The 11,852-nt window shown below is 39.8% G+C and overlaps 1 protein-coding gene across 1 annotated transcript in view; it reads left to right on the forward strand.

Annotated features, from left to right (window-relative positions):
• Window positions 1-11,852, forward strand: part of LOC101845157 (DNA polymerase epsilon subunit 2) — a 30,227-nt gene that overhangs the window by 10,336 nt on the left and 8,039 nt on the right. The window contains exons 7-14 of the mRNA XM_005094354.3: window positions 535-618; window positions 1,088-1,144; window positions 1,705-1,826; window positions 3,100-3,241; window positions 3,757-3,877; window positions 5,043-5,157; window positions 5,587-5,770; window positions 6,500-6,676. Coding sequence (XP_005094411.1) covers window positions 535-618; window positions 1,088-1,144; window positions 1,705-1,826; window positions 3,100-3,241; window positions 3,757-3,877; window positions 5,043-5,157; window positions 5,587-5,770; window positions 6,500-6,676 — 1,002 coding nt within the window. The remainder of the gene's footprint in view (window positions 1-534; window positions 619-1,087; window positions 1,145-1,704; window positions 1,827-3,099; window positions 3,242-3,756; window positions 3,878-5,042; window positions 5,158-5,586; window positions 5,771-6,499; window positions 6,677-11,852) is intronic.

Below are 11,852 nucleotides of genomic sequence, written 5' to 3' on the forward strand. Positions count from 1 at the left end.
CATGGCAGACAAGTCTAACAGGATGTCTTCATGCCCCTCCTCCCACGAATGTATCTTAAAAATAAAAAAATCAATAATTCCTCCCATTCCGGAGTCCCATACTTCGCGGCGTTCAGACTTTGAATAAACTTTGGTGACCCCAACAACCATTGCTCACACAATACCGTATCTTGGGATTTAAAAAGTCGTGATGCAGGTTCAATGACCGGTCACGGTGGCGAACCCGACAAGATGCTTGTACATTGTATAACTTTCTCTTTTTTTCCACAAGTGACAGCACAGGACAAATATTGATTTATTTTCATGGCGTCACATTTTTTCTAACCAAAAAAAAAGGGCATGGCAAAAATTGCCGCGGTTGACCCTTTGATTTTAAAGCCATTACGGGAAATTGCAACGGCACCAAGGCAAATTGCCGCGGTCTGTTTTAAGCCCTGTCTTAGACAATCATTTTTCTCCTCGATGGGTGGCCATCTTGTGCAATTTTTACGGTATGTGTTTGTTCATAAATCTTTTCATTTTCAATGTTTGTAGTTGAAACCGATAGAGTACCTGGTGGGGAGCACAGCCAAACTGAAGAATGTCCTGGTGCTGGGCATGCTGGCTCAACTGAAAGAGGTAAATAAGTTGTCCTAAATGTATTGTAATTCTGTCTGTGTGAGCTCTTCATATATATGAACAAATATTTTTTTGAAGTTGTTGTTTTTTACTTTGATTTGTGTAAAGCACCCAGAGCTGTGTGTACTTGGGAAGGGGTGCTATGAAAATGCACTTCGTTATTATCATTTTTAGATTATCAACAGCTTGTTTGCTGCTCTCCATACATTTTGATGTATTTTCATTTCTCCTACTTTTAATCGAGTTACTGAAAAGCTAAGCAGCTGGTATGGTGCTCAGCCTCCCCGTCCCTTCTGTGGTGTTGTGTAGGTCAGTTCCTTCATCTTTCATGTCATAAAAATATGACTGGAAAAGAACGAATGTCTGCACAAAAGCATACTTGCTTTTTTTTTTTCTAAGGCCCAACTTATGTTTGTTTGACTTCATTTGTCACAACTGTCATTTCTTGTATTGTTCCTTTTTCTTTCAGGGCAAGTGGTTTTTAGAAGATCCGACAGGAAATGTGAGGCTTGATTTTACTTCAGCAATATCCTTTTTATGTTATTAAGGAGTACAGGGATTCATTTCTTTCCTTGTGATGTCTTGCTTTTTGCGTCGATGAATGTTCACAGGATCAGGATATGTGCATATTATTATTTCCTTACCTATAATTTCTCTTTTTATTATCATTTGGACTGTGATTAATTGATAGATGGTTGACTTCTTAATCACCTTTACATATACTTTTGCATTGCAGTCCACCCAGATTGTTGTCTTTATTTATTCAGTTGTCTTTGTAAACTCATTCTCTTTTGGATGTTTCTACTATGGATTATGTTGGTGGTTGGCGGGTGCTCTGGTGTGGTTTGCTTCTTCTTTCCTATCAAACATCTATCGTCCTTTTCTCCCCTTCTTCTTTTTTATGTTTGTTACTCTCTTGTAACACCTCTAATCTTCTGGCTTATATATGACCTTATGCAGTTGCGAGCGCCGTAAAACCCTCTACTATAAAAAATATAAATACTATGGATTATAGGTTGTTTTTTTTTCCCCCCCACTTTTTATTTTCTTGTTCTGGGAGAGAAGTAAATTCCTTATCATTGGTACAGCTTTCAGCCAGGACTTTTCACAGAGAACTCATTTGTCCTAGCTGAAGGATGGTATGAAGACAGTGTTTTTCACATAGAAGCGTTTGGTCTTCCTCCTCCAGAACTGGCAGAGACTACCAGGTATGTTTAGGAAAGTAATGTTATGATTTCAGCATTTAGCCTGTCTTACCACTTGATCCTCTTAACGGGAGGAGTGACCCTTGAGGACCATTTTCTGTTTGTTGCCCGAGATCAAATCTAAGTACACATATAAGTTAGGCATATTAAAATCTCTTGATATGCAATTTTATTTTGGCATAGCTACAGCGGTTGCTATGGAAACGGCGGCCATCTTGAAAATAAACAATGAATTTCAAATCCCTAAGGATTTCTTATTTACTGACCAAATTTGGTGAGAGTACCTGATCCAGACCCTATCAGCGTAACAGCAAGTTTTTTTCAATAAGTGCAAGAGGGGGGGAAAATATGAACATTTGCTCAGTGTATAAAAACCCTTTTCTAAATTTATGTTGCGTAATCGCTTGCCAATGGAAAAGTGTTGGGGGTTTTTTTTCGCAAATATCTCTCTGTTGCTTTGATGGCAACCTTGCCATCTAGGTTTCCTGAAAGTTTCATGTCAAAAGGAAGGAGTAGGGAAAAAACTGCCAAAAAATGACATTTTGCGAAAAACGACAATTATTGTGAGAATTCACTATATTATCACGCCCTTATGTTTTCAAAGGCAATTTGCGAAGAGAATAAAGACTTTCTCAGTTGTATCCATGCTATTTTTAGACAAAGAACTGTTGATCTTAAAAAATCAGCCAACATCTCAATGTGCATAGCCTGACCCGAAATAGGCAAAATCAAGGGTCGCTCCTCCCCTTAAACTCCACATACTTTTGGGAGCCACATTTTGTGGCTTGCATGACCCATGCTTTGTGGCAGCTAGCCACTTTTCATGACACGACAAATTAGTTAATTATGATACTTGTTTTGTTTTCAGACTCTTGCAAGCTACTATTTTGCACGCAGATTCCTTTTTTTTCTCTCAACTCTGACAGAAAGTTAGTTTCCTGCATTTTGATATTATATATATATATATAATTTATGAGTTTGTCTAAATAATTCAGAAAAAATTCTTATTTACTTTGTGATTACAGTCAGGAAAGAATAGATGCTTACTTGGTTTTGTCTTAGTGGAGAGAACATAGTTTGTTAGGGACAGAATTGAGCCTAAATTGCTGTATTGATGGCAGTTGGGCCAACCTGAAAAACTGACCTGTTCCTCTGTGTATGATGTATAATATACGCTCTTACACCATAAGAACTCTGTCTTCATAAGTTAATGCAAAACTTACTTGTGTGTCAAACAGTTATACAAATTATTATGCATCTTTCTGTTTCATTCTAGGTCTTACTTTGGGAACATCAACTTTTTTGGAGGTCCGTCCTCCATACAAGTGAAAGCGTCTGCTCGGCTGGCACAGATTGAAGCAGATAATACAGATGCCATGTTTGTGCTGCTCTCTGATGTTTGGCTTGACAACAGCAGGGTATGAAGGCTCTGTTATACGGCACTGGAAGTTTTTGTGGGATGGGTTGTACTTAAGTTCTAAAATATAGCGATAATGAGTATTTGCCCTGTTGTGTCTCAGATAGCACAGGTAATTTAATCGAGGCACAAAGAGATGACTTGGCCAGATAAGTATCTTTTTGCTGTTGCTGTACACGGTTCTTCTTATCTCCCCAATCATAAGTCCTAAGTTGAGAAAACTTTGCTTGCAAGAAGATGGTTTTATTTATTGAAAGATGGGAAAAGGTTTTATTTAAAGGCTCTAGATATGGTCTGTGAATTAAAATCACCAGCATAAAGGGCAGGTCCAGTAGCTTCACCAATATTTGTAACTTTCTTAAGATTACTTTGTATCTTTTTCAGCAAATCGAAATTTTTGTTTACATTTGCGAACTGAGAAAATCTCGTTAATTTGAATTTTTCCAGATGTTATCTGTGATTTCGCAAGGTAAAGTCTCGAGTCTTTCACAATGGTTATCATTCCTTTTATTTCAGATCATGGAAAAACTTGACCTGATGTTCAAAGGATATGCCGATTACCCACCCACAGCTTTTATTTTCTGTGGGAACTTTCTGTCATCTGCGAAGGTACTGAGTCATGCGAAGACACTTCAAGGTAAATCAAAGGGCTGTTCTGTACTCTTATTTTCAAAGCCATGACGTCACTGCAGACTCCAAGATAGGTGTTTACCTGTATCTGTGGTGTAGCGGTTAGTCGTTTCTCTGTCACACGCTGGAGACCCGAGTTTGATTCTTGAGTGGGGAGGAATTTTTATAGAGTATCTTGGTCTTTCTGCTAGGATGTTGTATCCCTCTCAGCCAGAGTAGATCCTAACAGGCAGGGTCAAGGAAAAAGAGTGGTGTTTATCAAATAAAAATGCTTACATAGTTTGTCATATTGAAGTTGCTACAGTGGGCAGTAGCTGATTAAGTACTGAACCAATACTTACAACCATCCCTAAGGTTACTACTACATTCTATATTTTATCCTTCAAGAGACCTGGGAGAAGGTTTGTTTGTTTTTGTTTTGTTTTTGGCTTTTCTTGAAGTTGCAAATGTCAAAATGTAGAGCCACTTCATTTCACTATAACTGTCATTACTGCAATAGAAACACAAAAATGGTACTATTTTCGACTTAGTTTGATATGGTGTTTCTGTAAATGCTATTTGCCCTGCTCTCTTTTCCACACTGAACCTACCTGAGCCCCCTTGTATTTGCTGCTAAATTTACACTAACCCCACGTTGTTCTGCACACACGAGGGTAAAGATAGTTCACCCTGGGGCATGCAGTTGGGTCTGTAGGGTATTCATACTTGGCTAGAGGACAACTGTTTATCTTTTTCTCTTTACTTTTTTTATATGGAGAAAACATTACAGAAAATCAGTTGTTTGGTAACTTTTTAATCGGGCTGTATCATGGCTCTACCCGAAGATGCTTTTACAGTAACTTGAAACTCTCATTGTCGCAAAGATTGGTTTTCCCTCAGTAATGTTATATTTCTCAATGGAAGTGTGTGATTTCTGAAGTGAGTAGCTGTAAGATATAATGTGTGATTGGTTTTGTGTCAAATATTACTTGGACCACAACACTCTAAATAGATAGGACCCCTTATATTTTGAGTTTTCTTTTGCCTCCCTTGTCTTTTTTTATATTTATCTTGACATGTGCTACTTCTCTCTCTCTCTCTCTCTCTCTCTCTCTCTCTCTCTCTCTCTCTCTCTCTGTCTGTCTTTCGTTAAATCGTCTATCATTTTTGTATGATTTTTTTATATCTCCTAGAATGTTTTAAAGACCTTGGAAATATGCTGTCAAATTATCCGAACCTGATAAGCAACAGTCGTATGATCTTTGTTCCCGGCCCCAATGATCCAGGTCATTCCACCATACTGCCAAGGTGAGTGGCTACTTTTGTCCGGGGGGGGGTTTTTTTTTTTTTTTTTTTACTCTTTGAGTGTACTACTGTTGTTATGGATTTTGTGCTCATAACTGTATTCAGTCTATATACTTATTGTTACTGTTACAGTCAGCAGCTTATCTACAAACAAGTTATTGAAGCCTTTTGTATCATGGTGTTTAGAAAGTTTATAGATGTTAAGGGCTCACCTTTTTAGTATTCCTTGACTAAAATTGAAGTTTAAGAATGACTTTTTGGAAAACTTAGATTTCAGTGTTACCTTTCCAGCATTCATGATAGCATTTTGGGAGATTTTCTTTTCTTTTTGAAAAACTGTTGGTAGTTTCAAGTATAATGCAAGAGTATTGTGTCTGCTGTTCATAGATGCTGTAGTAAAATGTATTTCCCTCATTTTTCACTTTTTTCCAGACCCACCATTCCTAATGTTATCACAGAGGCTTTCAGAAAGAAAGTGCCGGACGCCATTTTCACCTCCAATCCCTGCCGTATTCAATACTGTACTCAGGAAATTATCATCTTTAGAGAGGATATTGTTACAAAGATGTGCAGAAATTGTGTGAAATTTCCATCTGATGGCAATGTGCCCACACATGTAAGTAAAAGCTTAAGTGCTTTATAGATTTCTTCCTTGGTTTATTTTTCATATAGATTTGTATTTGGTATAGTGTATCCTAAAGATACTTCATGGATTCATAACTTGATGTGCACTGCTTTGGTTTGTTTAGTTTAGTATGAGCTGGAATATTTCATGTGGTCTTTTGATGGAGCTGCGTACTTATTTATTTTATCTTAATTTTTTTCGTCAGATTAAATATTTGTTAAGAGTAAAGTATTACCATTTTAACTTTGTGCTGTACAGAACCCATTTCTCTCGAAAACATTTATTTCAAAAGACACATGTTAATATTTACAAATAGAGAAAAAACCACTCATTTCAGAACTGTTCATGTTGTCTTTGCATCCATCCCAGATTAGAATCAATCTCAGTACATCGGTGTTCACAGTGTTCCGTTGGTCAGTTCCTTGACTCACTCCTTTCCTCTGTGTCTTGCAACGAGGTCACTGTCATCTTGCAAAGTAGTAGTTTTCTTTTATACTTTCATAATAATTATTATTGTTTTGATTTCTTTTGTTTTTTCAACAATGATTTTCAGCTTTCTTTTTGTCCCTTACAGTTTTGTGTTGAAGGAGCATTTATTAGAAAGGTAATTAAATTCCTACGAATGGGGTACTTTAAAAAAAAAAGAAAGCTAATGTAGGTTTGAATTATCTCCTGCTTTTACAGTTTTTGAACTCTTGCCTTTTTCCCTTTTTCTTCCAGTTTGCCAAGTCTTTGATCAGTCAAGCCCACCTGTGCCCTTTGCCACTACACGTTAGTCCCATCTACTGGGCTCACGACTGCAGCCTTCGGCTTTACCCCTTACCTGATATGATTGTCACTGCCGATAAATTTGATCCCTTCACGACCAACGCTGCCTCCACAACTGTGATAAATCCTGTGAGTATTTTTTTTCCACTTTCCGCATCACAGCTTGGTTTGGGCTCTTTCAAAACTGTCCATCTCTTTTGCTACTCTCTGAAAAAAAGTCCAGTGTTCAATGATGTATTGGACATGTGTACTTATTGAAATAAGGTATTTTCATCTGTTGAGTTTTCTTCCCTGAAAACATTTAATTCATTATTGATCAGCAAAGTCAAATGGACCATTGTGCTATGGGATATTGTTTCATTTCTTTAAGATATCCTGTGGTCATTTTTTTGTTTTATATCTGTCCTGTGTTTTATCTGAGACGAAAGAGAAGCAAAGCAGATGATGATAATGGATTTTTTAACCGTATTTAATTGTCAGTGACACATATATTCTGCCAATTAAGCCTGCCCTGTCTTTCTTTCTCCAAAAGATAACTTTTTCTTGTACCAACAAAATTTGTGCGACATGTCTTTCCAATCGCGAAATATCTCAGGAAGTCCCCACTTTGATCACCTAAACAGGATCAGTTGAAATACCTGTCATTCACAGAATCTGCGATGCATTCTATATGCTTGTTTGAAACCTATTCTTGGTTTTGTGAGCAGTAGATGTAGATTCTCTTTGGAGTTTTGTCATCTCTCTTTGTGTAGTATGTCAGCATGTGGGAACCACGACCTTCAAACAAGGATTTAGCGGTTCCAGCAGGCTTTTGATGATTTTTCCATCTCAGTTCAATGTTGGAGACAAGATTAGTGTTATACAGTATTACACAGATAGGTTGAACACAGAAGACGCAAAATTACGCATCCATCGAACTGTGCCTGCAGTCCAGGGTTTTTTTTTCTTTCTACCTTATCTTTGTAAGATATCCCTGGAACTACCGAGGCCGGTACCGACGAATTTGAGCTATCTGTGTTATACTGTATTTGTGTACTAAACCCATTTGAGAAAAAAAATGTGGGTTTTTTTGGTGAATTTATGTTTATGCCCCTTTCAATAAGTCCATACCCTTTTCAATGCTAAGATTGGGGAGGGGCTCTGATAAGGCGTAGTCAAGTAAAAGAAGAGCCTTGAAAACTCTCTAAAGAACCAAGTTCAGGATTCAAATCTAGGCCATCCCCTGTGTAGTTTATCATGTTACAAGTGAGCTTTGATGCACACCAAAATACCTCCTGCTTTCAGGGGTGAGTTTGGGACAAATCTGGGATGTATTAACAGTGTTGATCAGTGCATGCAGCCACATCTTGGGTACTCTTCTTTGTGGTTTTCTCTTCACTCAAGAGTACTGTTCCATTATGTTTAGTGTGATTGATACTGTGTGGAAAATGAAATGCGCAAGAAGCCGAAATGTAAAAACAGTAGTCTCCGCCTAAGATCCTGGTGCTCGGAAGCAAGGAAAATTTGGGATCTTACGCGAACAGGATCTTAACCAAATCACCAAGGGAAGAATCTTCGGTGGCCCGTGTTAGGGCCCACAACTGGTATAATGGTCTCCCTTCACTTTAGAATGAATTGATGTGACCCCTGGGTGGGTTTATGACATATGGCGAGCAAAGTGGTCAACCTTGATGACCAATCACAGTGGCATGAGGCATGCCATTTTCACTTATTCTATCATGATTCTTAAGATCTACGCTTATCCTGTTGCCCCTCTCCCTTTACCTGTCCAAAATTTATAGGTTATGTTGTGACCACATCAGAATTCAGTTTGCCTCGTAAATTCGGTAGTAGAGACAACTGCTGCAATGGTCAGGGAAGAGTTCACAGTTCGATGTGATCCCATCCAGAGGGAACTTGTAGTAAGTTGTAGGCCCTACCCACCCAACATGTGATGTAAGCTTAGGTGGAGTAGATTTTGAGGTGTTATCGGTTCAAATAATGTAAATTATGAATGCCTCAAATATGGCTGACTGTAAGACAGGGAATTTCGTCATAGGCATTATGGAACCAGACAGAACTTCTGTTGTAAGGTGCAATAGGATTGCTGTGATAAGATTTTTCTCTTTATATGTACACAAAGTTATGGGGAATTAATCAGCTTTTTTTTGCTTTTTTAAATTGTTTTGGTTAATTGGAGAACTAACATCTACCTTTATGTTAGTCAGTCCCGTTACCTGCATTTGGTGTCAAACTTAAGACATATTTTAGCTACCATTGCTTGTAAGTTGATCTTGGGTTCACTTTCTTTAATGTCTTGAAATCCCACTCAGTGCTTGGTTATGGAGCATGAAAGTACATGTGTCTTTATAATTTCTGTTAACTTACAAGTGAAGGTACAATAGAATAAGATTTTATAAACATGTGTGATATTTGGGCTATTCCTTCAAATTCGATTGGGTTTTTTTAATGTCTTAATTTCATTGCGCTATGCACCAAAGGGCACCACCAGAAATAATATGGATGAGCATTTTTCCATCATAACACTCACACTTTGCTCTCCTCAATGGACAAGTTCCCTCTCTCTCCTCTCTCCCCCCTCCACCCCCATCTCAATATTTCTGTTTGTTTGCGACTTCCTTTGCAAGTGATTCTTTCTCTGTGTGCTCTCAATCATATCGTCAACAAACTGTTTGCATTCTCTCGCGGGCTCTGCCAAGTCATCCAGGTGATGACGTGGGTGCTTGGTCTCTCGTGTTTACCCCTGTCCTTTTCTCTGTGGAGTTGCTTCCCCTCGTCCGCTGTTGACCCAACACGTCTGTGTTTGCCGGGGGCTCTGGGCCTCCTTCCCTTCGTCCTCTCAGCCAGCCTTCACCCAATTCTTTGTCACAAGAAATGAGGACATGGTCACCCGAAGCAGGTCATTGAGAGAGAGAGAGCGACAGATAGAGAGGTCAAGCAAGTGAACAGTGTGTTTGTGTGTTTTTCTGTGTGCATGTTTGTCAGATAGTATCACATGTGCATATGTGTGTGCGCAAGATTGGATGTCACCAATAATTCCTACTTCTTTTATATGGCTGTGAGGTTTTTTTCTGTCTGTCTAGTTTGCATTTTTCCTCCACAGAATTGCCATTGCCGGGTCATTGTGCTTTTCTTTACTCAAACTGAACTGTGCATATCTTGTAAAGTTGTATTGAGGGCTCTCGTGGCCTAGAGGTTAAAGTGTTCGCCTCTCATTCAACGGTCCCCGGTTCGAATCCGGGCAGCGACGAAAGAAATTTTTTCTCTAAAGTTCTCTCCTTTCACCTCCTTTCTTGCTCTCTAGCAATGTTCTGTCATCTGCTTTCGTTTCCACTTTCTGCCCCCCACCCCCTCATCTCCTTTGCCCCCCACCCCCCTCATCTCCTTTGCCCCCTCCTCTGAGCATCAAGAGATCTTTAACGTGCACAACTTGCACAGGGGACCTCAGAGATTTTCTGCCCTTGTCTGAGAAGGCTAGGTGTAGATCTTTCCTACCAGAAGATCAGGGGTATGGCTAAAAGACAGCAGTAATGAGCCAAGGAGAAGCAATAGAAAGGCTACAGAAAGAGTCAGGAGCCCAGAGGAGGGGGCAAAGGAGGTGAGGGGGTGGGGTCAGAAAGTGGAGACAAAAGCAGACGACAGAACATTGCTAGAGAGCAAGAAAGGAGGTGAAAGGAGACAATTTTAGAGATGAAAATTTTTCTGTCGCTACCCGGATTCGAACCCGGGACCTTTGAATGAGAGGTGAACACCTTAACCTCTAGGCCATAAGAGCCCCTTGATAAGAGTAGGGTTCGGCTGCCACCCAGGCAAAATTCAAAATATCCTACCAACTGAAAATGTTTAAGGTGTCCCTCAAGCTCATAGTATCTTATGCAGTTGCAAGCGCCGTAAAACACTTACCCATGATGCCCATCTATGATGTTTTTCTTTTAATAAGTTTGTCTTACACTGCTTTTAGAATCCGTAAATGGTGAGTGGTTGGCTGGTGATCTGGTGTGGTTTGCTCCTTCTTTCCTATCAAACATCTATAATCCTTACCTCCCCTTCTTCTTATGTTTGTTACTCTCTTGTAAGAGGGTGTGGTGGCCGAGCGGCTAGTGGGCTCGTCTCCGAAGCGCAAAGTCCGGGTGCGAGCCTCGGTTCGGACACGGATTTTTTCGCCCCCTCCTGCCCATTCAGCAGTAATGGGTACCTGACTTCGAGTTGGGGATGTAAAGGCGGTGTGAAAAGGAACTGGCCACCCTACCACAATATGCCGAAGGCCCAGGAAGTTGTCTCACTTAGGCAATCCCCAATGTCCGGGTACGGGTCGGATGCGCGAACATCTTTACTTTTACTCTCTTGTAACACCTTTATTCTTCTGGCGCTCATATGACTTTATGCAGTTGCGAGCGCCGTAAAACCTCTACGAAAACTAAAACATGCCGTCCTTATCTCCTCTCCATTTTTTGGTATTTGTTACTCTCTTGTAACACCTTTAATCTTCTGCTTTTATATATCTATGACCTTATTGTGTCGCAAGTGCAGTGGTAAAACTCATTTTTAAAGGTGAAATCCGTGAATGCTGAATCCCAGGCATGGTTTTGATAAGTGATGTTCTGGCCACGGGCTGAAATCAGGATTTCTTTCTTTTTATGTGGTTTAGGGAGATGAATTAGTTGAAATTGTCTGGCACTCCTAAATCACACATGACTTATTCGGTGGTTTTTTAAGTATTTTACTGCGCTTGCAACGCATAAGGTCATATGAGCGCGTGGGACACAGTAAACATTTTCTTTGGTAGGAATTAATGTTAAGTTTTGCCTGGGTGGCGGCCGAAGGCTACTCTTATCGATTTTAGGACCACCAAGGGATCTTTAACGTGCGCAACTTTCACACGGGACCTCCCAGATTTTTTCCGAGAAGGCTGTGTGTTAGATCTTACCTACCCTAAGATCAGGGGTGTGCTTGAAAAAGCAATAGGGAGCCAAAAAGTAGCAGTAGGAAAACTGCTGAAAGGAGTCAGCACCCCAGAGGAGGGGGGGGGGGTGTGCAGAAAGTAGAGACAAAAGCAGACGACCATATGGTTCGAGAGCGGGAAGAAGGTTAAAATTTTAGAGAGGAAAATTTTCTGTCGCTATCAGGTTTCGAACTCAGGACCTATTGAATTAGAGGCGAACACCGTACCCCTAGACTATGAAAGCTCCCCCACCTCCACCCTATCAGTGCTCTGATGGCAAGTCTTTGTTGAATTTTATTTTTTCAAAGTTCTCTTGAAATTAGTGCTAAGATGGCCGAGTTGCGAGCGCCGTAAAACTTGTTT

Source organism: Aplysia californica, unplaced genomic scaffold, assembly GCF_000002075.1.
Source record: "Aplysia californica isolate F4 #8 unplaced genomic scaffold, AplCal3.0 scaffold00080, whole genome shotgun sequence".
Lineage (NCBI taxonomy): Eukaryota > Metazoa > Mollusca > Gastropoda > Aplysiida > Aplysiidae > Aplysia > Aplysia californica.